At 37.7% G+C, this 11,783-nt stretch overlaps 1 protein-coding gene across 4 annotated transcripts in view; it reads left to right on the forward strand.

The window, feature by feature from the left end:
- Window positions 1-10,429, forward strand: part of FBXO25 (F-box protein 25) — a 25,009-nt gene extending 14,580 nt beyond the window's left edge. For 3 of the 4 annotated variants that reach the window (XM_008946354.1, XM_008946355.1, XM_008946356.1), the window contains 3 exons: window positions 683-865; window positions 2,782-2,925; window positions 10,257-10,429. In XM_008946354.1, the coding sequence (XP_008944602.1) occupies window positions 683-865; window positions 2,782-2,925; window positions 10,257-10,346 (417 nt within the window). In that variant the 3' untranslated portion in view covers window positions 10,347-10,429. Of the gene's footprint in view, window positions 1-682; window positions 866-2,781; window positions 2,926-7,482; window positions 7,510-10,256 lie in introns of all 4 variants that reach the window. The other variant, XM_008946353.1, reaches the window with a different exon arrangement.
- The last annotated feature ends 1,354 nt before the right edge of the window (window positions 10,430-11,783 follow it).

Below are 11,783 nucleotides of genomic sequence, written 5' to 3' on the forward strand. Positions count from 1 at the left end.
ATGAAAACTTTCTCAGTGCTCTCACCTTTCACCCCCTGCGGAATTCCTCATTTATGTATGTGGGGAACTATCTCCACACTTCAGAAATGAACCTACTCTCTTCTGCTGATGATTTTCAGACTGTCTTCATTCTGTATTTCTGCTTTTCAGTCCTATATTCTGTAATATGTTCTGTATTCTAGTTGTCTTAAGGTAAATTGACATGCAGTGTTTCTTAATAAAAGTTGAGAAACTGTAGTTATCTTACAAATTATAAAGAATGAGTTCATACATTTGTTATAACTGTAGTTTTAACACACCTTTCAAGGGTGGAATTGAATATATTGTAGTTTTCAAGACTGTATACTCCTGAATTATTTTCTTAGAACAGAAGTGTTATTAAATTATTTGAAATTTAAATAAAGAATTTAGGATATGTTTATTTTAACAGTAGAAAAGCTGTAAGTTGTAAAGCTACAGCCTGTAACTCCTTCTGTGCTGGTAGTCATTTCATTTTCAACAACAGCAGTTGGGGAATAATGGTAGCCAAGTAATCAATGTATCACAGAGTTAACCATAGATATTACTCAGTGGTTTTGTACAAACTGAACTAAGACCTGAGATTCCTCTAAAGTAAGAGTCTTATTTGTACCTCACACTGTTAAGTTTTTGTAGTTAAAAAGTCTTCAACTCTTCTTTCCAGCAAGTCAACAACGGTCTTACACTCAGCGATCTCCCTCTCCACATGCTGAATAACATCTTATACAGGTTTTCTGATGGCTGGGACATTATTACTCTGGGTCAAGTGACCCCAACTTTGTACATGCTCAGTGAAGACAGGCAATTGTGGAAGAAACTCTGCCAGTACCATTTTGCAGAAAAACAGGTAATAAACTCTATCATTGTGTAAATGCGGCCTTTATCTTTACAACATGGTATACTAATAATGAAGTGTGAACTCCCACTTTCTGAGATAAAAATGTGACAGTGTGCAGTAATAGTGAAATGGCTTGTTTTGGGGGGTTCATACTAGAAACTGTATTCAGCAGACCTGTGAGTTTAGAATAACTATCAGGCTGTTCCCCTGCATTATTTTAAAAAAGGTTTCCTAAAAGATTCTTTTTTTAAAAGGCACAATTCCCAGTACATGTGGTAGAGGAGACTTCTAAGGTGTTTATAATTTTAGTACCTACATTGTTATGTTTTTTGTGGTTTTTTACTAACCAAGGTGGGCAAACAGATTGCTCAAACTTTTAGACTCAACATTAGACTTTCAGAACAGTCTGGTAAAGCCAAAATTGGACTTCTGAAAAAATAACAAAACAAATGACCGAGACTTTGAAACGAAGAACAAAAAGAAAAATGGTGCTTTTCTGTTACTTCCTCATAAAAAGCATTGAAGCTATCTAGGAGTTCCTCCAGAACTGTCTTTGTTTTCTGACAGTAATATAATCTATGCTGGGAGAAAATCAGACTAGGTGAAAATAAAGCTGTGAGATAGAAGTTACTTCATCAGAGCTGGAGGAAGAGCTTTGAATACGCTCTCAGCTGGAGGAAGTGAAAATACAGATTCTTAAACTGGACAGACTGAAGTGGTACCATTTGGTCAGTGGCTACCAGATTAAGTAGCATTATAACAGGGTAGGTAGAAGCGAAGTTCAATTAACTCATGTGCAGTTGACCCAAATAAGAATTTTGGTGAGGTGAAAGGCTTTAGAATAGACTTCATGAATAAGTTACTAAGGCAACACTGGAAAAAAGATCACTTAAGCATTTCAGTAGAATTAGCTAGCCCTGTGCCTTGTAAAGGACACTTGTACACAGTGTTTCCAGTGTGTTCCCAGATGTTCACATTCAATTTCTTACTAGGTTATTAATTATAAAAATATATTTATTTTTTTTTCCAGTATGAAATTCTGCTTTTTCTGTTTAAGTGTACTACCTTAATAAGCTACAGAATCATGCTAGGTTGTTTTTCCTGTCCTCTGCAGTATATTTGTTGAACCATTGAAACAACCACAAAAACACACTCAGTATCTGAAGAGCACTTTTGGAAAAAATGAGAACACTACACAGGGAAGCCTTTATGAAATTAAGCATCCTGAAGTTAGAAAGCCAGTGTTGTTCTCCTCCCCATCAAGGAGTTGTCTTTTGAGTGAAGAAAGCCCTTAATGTGTTAGCATTAATCTACAGGGAGTGGAACAGAAGCCTTCTGGAAATAATACTTAAACCTTGGCTGTGTATTAAGCTGGGGAGAAACAGCCATTGTGCATCATCATTACATGCAGATTGTCTTCAAGAAGCACATCAATCACTGATTATTGCTGTCTTTCTAGAATGATCATAAGTAAATGTGAAAAATAATCACGTATATACTTTTAAAACAAAAGAAAAAGCATTATTTAAATACATAGTTACTGTCTTAACAGAAAACCACTGTTTGTAATACACAATCTTTTTTAATCTAATTCCTGAGTTTTTAAAGCATAAAATGAATTACAGCTCTAACTACTCTTTTGTTACATGGAATGTTAATTAGAATAATTTCAAGAGAAGAGTTAAATCAGTTGTGTATGGCCTACTTTTTATTGGCAAATATGCACCCTCCTATTTTTAGTCTTTTACTTTCTGCTTTTTTGTGGCTACATTTCTCTCACTGCTTTGCAGAGATGCATGATGTCATGTTATTGACTTCAAAGAATTCTAGTTACAAAACTTTGGTTTAGCTACTTTTTTTTCCAGTCCTTTATCTTTGACTAGTTCTTTAACAATTTTAAAGGGAGGTGTTAATTTTATGTCCAGTTTTGTAGGCATTTGATTCCATCAGAGAAAGGTCACATTGACTGGAAGCTGATGTACTTTGCACTTCAGAAATGTTACCCAACAAAGGAACAGTACGGGGACACCTTGCATTTCTGTCGACACTGTAGTATTCTGTTTTGGAAGGTAAGAGCTTTGAAAGTAGATGATCAGCAGCAGCTCTTTGAACTTACTTCTGATTATCTGAAAGGAAAAATATTGAGATCGTCATGTCAGCTTTCTCATGTGAAATGTGATTGCACAAGTAATATCAAACTTCTAAATAATGTATAAAACTTCCATATAAAATCAGTATTAAATTCCAAAGTAGTTCTTTAGCATTCTTACTTACTGACATCTAATAACTTCAGTACTGGGAACTGCAAGGAAAAGTGCCGTGTGGAAAGAGTTGCACTCTGTGTGTCTTGTATCTATTTAATCTTATGCAAACTTGTTAAGAACTTATATGAAGCTAGCTCTTTTATGAAATCCCTCTTCTAATGACGGCATGGCAATCAATACAGCTCTAATGAGAACTTATTACTGTAGTATCCCTACCATATTGGTGTAGAACTCTGCATTTTTATACAGAGGAGAAAGATTTGGAGGTGCTGGTTGATGAAAAGCTCAACGGGAGCCAACAATGTGCAAGTGCAGCCCAGAAAGCCAACCCCATCCTGGGCTGCATCAAAAGAAGTGTGGCCAGCAGGTTGAGGGAGATGATTCTCCTCCTCCACTCTGCTCCCCTGACACCTCACCCAGAGTCCTGTGTCCAGCTGTCGAGCCTCCAACACAAGAAGGATGTGGACCTGTTGGAGCAGGTCCAGAGGAGGGCCATGAAAATCATCAGAGGCCTGGAACATCTCTTCTGTGAGGACAAGCTGAGACAGTGGAGTAGTTCAGCCTGGAGAGGAGAAGGGTACAGGGAGACCTTACTGCAGCCTTCCAGTATCTGAAGGGGGCCTACAGGAAATCTGGGAAGGGACTTTTTACAAGGGCTTGTAGTGACAGGAAGAGGGGTAATGGATTCTAACTGAAAGAGATTTCGATTAGATGTAAGGAAGGGAGCTCTTCACTATGAGTGTGATGAGACACTGGAACAGTTTGCCTAGGAAGTTGTGGGTGTTCCATCACTGGATGTGTTCAAGACCAGGTTGGATGCGGCCTTGCACAACCTGGTCTGGTAGAAGTTGTCCCTGCCCATGGCAGGGGGGGTTAGAACTAGATGATATTTAAGGTCCCTTCCAACCCAAACCATTCTGTGATTCTCTGTTCTTGCTTCTGTCCCATATGAAGCTTGGAGGAATGTTTGAAACATTATTCTGATGCAGTTCACATTGATTTTGGTGTTTACCATGAAGCACAATCTGTCTTACGTTGATTTTAATGTCTGTAGGAATTTTTGTTTAATTTCTGTGTGAACAGATAGTCCTGCTTTTGCTTCATGTTGCACCATAATCTAACTTTCCAGTTCGTGAGACTTCTTTAATTTTGCCACTCAAGGACCAGACCAGGACATGTTTGAGAAAACTTGAAAAATACTTGTACTCTAATTCCCAAGAATGAGTTACTCCTGTGTCCTTTTGTCTGTGGTTTCAAGTGGAATTGCATGTCAGTGTGAGGCTTTTTATTTTCCATAGAAAAAAACCCTAGCCTGTCTAACAGGCTAAACTAGCTTTCGTAGAAGTGGCATGCTACTGGATGATGTTGTCTTCAAGCTGAGTGTTCTTGATATCATAGGAACCCTTCCAAGTACTATTACGTTTTGCTAAATTAATAGTAGGAAAGCAGGTAGTCAGATTTGGCTTCTGTGAAAAGCCTGGGCATTTGCTGAAGAACCTGTCAAGATTCACAAATTGACTTAAGAACTGTTCACTACAGGATAGTAAGTATTCATCATGTTGCCCACTATGTAGGGTAAAATATTCTCTTTGAAAGCAGAAATTTTAAAGGTATGCATGCAGGAGGGCCTCCTTGGTATCAGATTTGTTTGGATTGCCTGGCTTCGCTGTGTAAAGGGTTAATGCTATCTACAGTAAATTTATTTTATTCTGATCTTGGTATAATTGAAAGTAAAGCACTTTAATTTAGGAATGACTGAAATTGGTTTGGAATAAAATGTTTAACTTCAGAGATCATGTGTGACAGTAAGAGGCAGTGAACCTGTGCAGGCAGATGTCTTGTTACCTTGACTACTCCAGTCTGCTGCTGGAATAACAGCTCCCAATTTGTGGTTTTGTATTTTTTAGTGAATCACAACACAGTAAAGTTCTAAAGGTACTTTGTTTGGACTGATGAGCAGTACCTACTAGGTCACCATTCCAGTGCTGACTGCCTCATCCTGGAGACTTGGGCAGGTCTTAAAGTGATGCTGTGGTTAGAGATTAACTTCATGCTTCTGCACTGAAATTCTGTAGCAGGAGTCAGGGATTGGCTGTTTTAACCAGGGCTGAGTCAGCAGGTTGAGGAAAGGTATTGTCCTTTTCACTTGGCACTCATCAGGCTGCATTTGGAATACCACATCCATAAATCTGAGAAGCACGGCCTGATCTCATAGTTTACCCTGCTTTGAGCAGAGGGCTGGTCAAGAGACCTCCTGAGGTGCCTCCCAACCTGATTGTTCCGCAAGCCTGCATTGTAGCTTTCCTTCTTTAGATCTTGGAATCTAAGCCTTGTCCCTGTCTTAAAATAAACATTTCATCAGGCCAAAACAGGCTGGTCAACAAATTGATTCCTGCAGGACTGGCACCCACGGTGGCAGGGACAGCGGGAGGTGAATCGCTGCTCTGGAGAACAGCCCCTCTGGCCACAGCACAGCGGGACTGAAGCAGCACTAGTCACTCGAGGTACAGGGGGCAAAAGCAGTCCTGCTAGGTCAGGCACTTGCAGCCATTTCTTTTCCCAAGGTTTCTAGAGGGTAATGAGAAGCTAAGGAGGGGGTGGAAGTGGAACAGGAGGTATTTAATAGTTATAGAAAAATTCTGTGCTAGGTGAAAATATTTCTTAATCAGAACATTTTGTTAGGCTTTGACAATTCATTCAAGCTTCAGTATCATACTTGATTAGGCAGATCATTAAATATGTATGAGTGGTTGACATATAATTGTATCTATAATTGACAATTTTTTGATCTCAGCTGAAGCTCTTACTCTGCTGAATTCCATTGGGCATGTAGGAAAAAAAAAAAAAAAAAAAAAAAAAAAAAAAAAAAAAATTAAAAAAAAAAAAAAAAAAACCAAAACTTGAAAAGAGAAATCAGTTACTTTACAGAGGAAAAGCAGCAAGGGTTTGAATCTTGAAAGAAATGGAAGCACTGGATTTTTCAGGTAGTTTATAATATGTAAAAATTTAATTTCTTCTCTTAATGATATACTTCAAAAATTGAGCAGCTTTTGCTTTCAAGGCATTCAGAAGAACTTGAGGCAGTGAGCTGAACACTTCTTGGTATTGCATCTTTTTTCCTCCCCTCATTCAAGAGCAAAGTAAAATATTGGAATAGCTGCAGAGGAAAAAGCATTTACATGATCAGGGCATGAAGAAGACTAGGAGAGGTTAATTTCCTTTAAATTAAATTCTGTTAAAGCTAGTAAGGAATGTGACTGCTCTCCATAAATTCTTCTCAGAGACAGAAGGGATGAATAAATGTGAGACTACTTAGTGAAGTTATTTAAGCTAAGGGACATTCTTGATGCAAATAAGCTGTAGAAACTATTTGTGGGTAAACTTAATGGTGAGTGCTAAAAGTTTCTAAGAACCAAAACAACAAGGTTCTGAAATAGTCACAAACCTCAGGCCTAGCTAGTGAGGAGAAGAATTTTCATCGTTTTGTGAAAGCAATGATGTGTTGCCAGAAATTACATTATGAGGGGGCTGCACATTTGTGTCCTTTTAAAGAAGGCATTGCAAAAGAAGGGACTGATGGCTACTGAATTGAATTAGTTGAAGTAGGGAAATGACTTCACTTTTCAGTATGCTTTAATAATCTTAGTATTACTTTTAACAAGACTTTAAGAGCTTTTCAGGAGGCAGCATTTATATTCCTCTATTTGTTTAAAATCTGTGACCATAGTGATGTTAAATACAAGAAGGAGACTCCTGAATTCATTGTAGGTAGTACAGTGATATAACAGAACATCTTGCACTCTTCTGTGTTGGAGGGAACGATTATAGGAAACTTTTCATATTGAATGACTGTCTGTCAGAAGTAACTTCTTGGTAAGAGATTTGGCCATGATGAAAGTGAGAAAAATGTAATTTCAGTAGTGTAAAAGTGCAAATTAATTACTGACCGATGCCTCTGAATGCTTTTTGTGTATACTATGTCTTCTATTTCACTATGGAACATTGCAATTTTAAATTTTATTTTGTGTTTTCTTTTTTCTTGTCTTTTATTTTCTTAGCTCACTATTTCCTTAGCACATTTCAGTTATCGCAGAGATGGTCACAGAGGTTGAAACACCTTTTCTTCTTTCAGTACACAAACCTTTATGAAAAATAGGGTAACTGTTCTCAGAAGTGATATGCTTCACACTTGGTTTTAGTCTTCTTGGGGCTTTTGCTGGTTTTGGTTCTCCAGTTGCTTGTTTTGCCACAAGAATAAATTGTGTTTCTAAATGGTGTATGAACCTCAGCTTCAATAAACCTTAACTCTGCTTCTTTTACTTTATGGCTCTCCTTCCTGCTTCCTCCTTCACGATCTCAAAGGACTACCACCTTGCTTTGTTACTCAAGGTATTTCATGTGTGTCTCATTTGTCTTCATTGCTGACTGTTCAGTAATGTCAAAGTGAATAACGTGTTCATTTCCAATTGCTTGATACTCCTTGGTTTGTATTTTCCTACGTCAATGTAGCAGCAGCTATTAGGTAAGGTAGTGATGACTTTCCATCAGAATTTTTTTTTTTTTTATTGCCATCTTTCCTATTAACGCCATCTAAACTAGGGACCAGAATTCAGTTTGTAATGAAGATAGGTGTCTGATGTCAGTGAGATCAGCCACGTCTTACAAAGAAACAAGTTTCCCTGCACTTGGTGTTGTGGACTGTTTCTGCACTCCCTGGTGTATTTAACTGGGTACTTAAATCTAAAAAGAGTAACATGAACCCCAGATAACTTTCTTCAGTGCAAGGGTAGGAAAATTGCTTTGACTCCGCTTGCAGTGCTGAAGTCATACATGCTTTCATGAAAGTCTCTCTGAAAAGAAGCTCCCAAAACATGCTGCATGTGTCTTGGGAGAGTTGGGGTAGGGCAGTTATAACATTGCTTTCTGAATGAGAAAAATCATACAGAGGACTGTAGTTCCAAAGATTATGTGGGAGTTTCTTAGTGTTCAGCTATGATGAGATTTGAGGAGGAAAACTAGCTGCTTTTTCCTGGAAACATTCCTTGTAGTGAATTCTCTTGTTAATATAAAAGAATTCTAGTTTACTTTAAGTAGATGCATTGAAAATACAATTTGAACCCTATTGACTAAATGTAATTTCAAGAGAAATACATTTTTCTTGGAAGGAGGAATACTCAATTAGAGGAAAGTTATGATTCTTATTTTCAGTCCTCATCACTTTTTTCACTGTAAAATTGCTGTTTCTGTTGTTTTTAATAACTAAAAGCTACAAGAACTGATCTTACTGAGGTTTTTATTAGACCTCTAATTCCTGACTGAGCAGACCTTTCAAAAGCATTTCAATGATGCACAGAGCAAAGCAGATAGAATGTAACAAGTTCTGCCTAAAATACTTAAGAGTATTAACAAGCACTAAAAGAACCTAGTTTCTTTCCCAGAATCTAATTCTGATGGTGTTTTTTCCTGGAAAGTAGAAAAGCAATTGCATGCCCTTGACATGGCAATAGCTAAAGAAGGTGATAGCTCATTAGCAGGTACCTTTGAGAGGCTTTCTGCCCTGGTGTGGGTCTTCCTTGCAGATCTCCTCTCAAGAGGAAGGTGTTAGGTTTAACGTTTCTGGTCTGAGTCATCTGTTCTTTCTCATCTGCAGCTTCCCCAAACAGGTAGTTCTACCTGGGCTGTAAACTATTTGTCTGATTTCTTTTTTTGTTTGCTTTTCGCTCTGTGTCATGAATGTAACAACTGTTTTTGGGGTGACATTAAAGTAATTGTTTGAAAAAGTAGGAGAATGAAGAGGTCTTGCCACGTGATATTTGCATGTAGTCATCTGTAAACTTAATGAGGAAATGCAGGTAGTATATTACAAAGTACCAGTTCTCACTGGAAAAGCTGAGTAGGGTGTGTGTCACCTAGTGCACTGCAGTGTTGCAAAGACTTTGGACAGGAATGTGGTGTCTTTGACAGCACCTTCCTTATGGAAGTTTCCAAGGGAGGAAAAGCATCTCACTTGGAGGTTCTCTCCTTCTGTTCACTAATTTGCATGTAACTTCATTTCCCATGGAACTGAAGGGAACGAAGACTGCGGTGGTCTCCCCTATTTACCTTGTATTTACTCTAGGGTTTTTTTGTCCCACATGGTGAATTCATGAACGCTGGTGGAAGAGTGAGGGAAACCCCTTAAAATGTGGGGAGGACAGTTTTTTGAGCCCTGCATTATTAATTTAGGTGTTTAACCTCTCCATTGAGCTGTCTAGGACCTTTTCATTGCACCTCTAGCATTTCCCTCCTTTAGAGGGTTCTGATAAGGTGGAGAGTTTTCATTTGAAGATAAATTTGAATCTTAAATAATTGGATAATTGTGCCGAGTTCAAATTACTGTCATATTAAAGAAAGCACTGCAGGCTTAGTGCATCTGTAATGACAAAGCCTCTCCATCCTGTCCCTCCTCTGTACTCCTAAGTTCCCTGGGTGCTAACTTTATTTTAAGGCAATGCTTTCATATAGGGGAAAAGTAGGTGTGAAAAAGGGGGCTGGGAGGAGAGACACAAAACCGAAAAGGGGAGGGGAAATAATAATAAAAAAAAAAAGAAGGCAGGAAAACTTTTCTGGCTGCATCATGCTGTTCAGGTTTTTTTGGGGGGAAGTGTCTGCTGCCCTTCACTTTGAAAGCAAGGAGCTCATTTTTCCCACCCAAAAATACTAGTTAATTTCAAATTTTTATTAAATAGGTAATTTAGCTTCAACAAAGCAGATGCTTTAAAAAAAAAAAAAATTACACTTACCAAAAGTTAATGGATGAGGAATATGAAACTTTTTTTTTTTTCCATGAGCTCTGACTCAGTTTCTGGTTTTGGTAGGTGGAGAAGGTTTTGGAGTGTTTTTCCTGAAAGATGAAGCTACCCTGTGCTACCACAAAGTGGAAAGGCCTATTTTCATAACAACTTAGTCTAAAACACTTAGAGACAGATGTGGTGAGTTCTTAAAAAGAGCAAGTTCCTACCAGTTTATTCAGTGGATGTAGTTGTATGCACATATATGTGAGCTTTTCCTTTTTTTTTTTTTTTTTTAAATTGGGAGAGGAGGAAGATTTAGGATATGGAAAGAGAACTTACTTTTTTTTCTCCTTCATCTTGCAGGACACAGGACACCCCTGCACAGCCAGTGATCCAAACACCTGTCTCATGCCAGTGTCTCCTCAGCATTTTATTGATCTCTTCAAATTTTGAGATGTTCAGTAACTGTTCTCCTGTGTATGTGGCCATTTTTGTGAAGAGTCAGGCAGGATACATTATGCTTTTTGTGCAATATATTTAAGTGTAATGTTTTGTTGTAGTTTAAGCAAAAAAGATGTGGGGGAAGGTATCAGACAGGTTTATTTGATGTGGGTTTTCTGCAGAAAATGTTGAGGAGAAGGAGACACATTAAGAAAATTTCATTGTCAGGAAATTTGCAGTGGACTTCTTTTCAAGTCCAAGACAGACCATTTCAATCTCAACTTTAAATCCTTTTTTTTTTTTTTTTTTGGCACCTTAATAGTTCGTTGAAATTATGTGGGGGAGTTTTGAAAATTTCATGGAAGAGTTAAACTACTCTTGCAGGGACCAAAGGAGGGTTTTTTGTTAATCCTTCTTTCTTTAAGCCACTGCTTTCAAAACACCTCCATATAATTTTTACTATTTTAAAGAACAGGCCAATGTTCTCTGGGACTCTTAACACATCAGTTACCATGGTGGCATTAATTATTGTGAGCTAGTGGAAAAAAATACATCTGTGGTTGTATCTGTTGCAGAGTCTATGAATGAAGGAAACCAACCAGTCTTTGTACATACATTATGCAAAAATATTTATTTTTCTTAAGGACTTTATTAAATATATAACCTATCTCAGCACATCTCGCATAGCTCAAGAGATAGATCTGGAGCTACTGGAAAGTGGGTTTTTTGATGGTGACTACAACCTTCATTTATACTGTTTGGTATGTCTACAAATGCAAATGCATTAATTCATCTTCTGAGAAGAAGACATTAGTGAAATCTGGTGGGACTGGAGTTAAGTGCTTGTCTCAGTCTTGTACAGTGGCAGGACATTATGCAACCAGCTGAGGGTCTAACCTGACAAGTCTTTACAAGCTGTGGGAGACACTGAAAGTCAGGCTGAGCCGAAGCACCTTCTGCCAAGTTAATCAGATGATAAATTCTCCCAAAAGCTATTTTCTTCTATCCTGTAGAACAAAATTAATTGCTTGGCTGAGGAAAGTAAAGGATAAATTAGGGAAGTTTTTTTGGTTTGTCAATGAAATTTGACAAATGATATGTAATGTACAGAACAAATAAATCATGTACTATATTCTGCACTTGCTTGTTCTGAATCTCGTTTTGTACAGTGTAATAAATCATGGGTTTATCTACTATTTCTACAAGTCTCTTGCACATATAAAATTAAAATTAATCTCTAAGATCTTTCTATCCCATGTTCTCTGTAGGAATTGGTAATGGAGTGAGAAGTGTGCAAGCAGTCCAAGTGACATTGCTTTCAGTAATTGTTAAAGTACTAATGCAACCAAAGGGAATAAAAGGGGAACCAGCAAGATTTCTTTAACAACAATTTGCACCCCATTTATTTTACAGTGTAGTGATTGCAGTCCTGTTGGTGATGGGTGGCAT

The sequence above is a fragment of the Merops nubicus genome, unplaced genomic scaffold (assembly GCF_000691845.1).
Source record: "Merops nubicus isolate BGI_N331 unplaced genomic scaffold, ASM69184v1 scaffold4898, whole genome shotgun sequence".
NCBI classification, from domain to species: domain Eukaryota; kingdom Metazoa; phylum Chordata; class Aves; order Coraciiformes; family Meropidae; genus Merops; species Merops nubicus.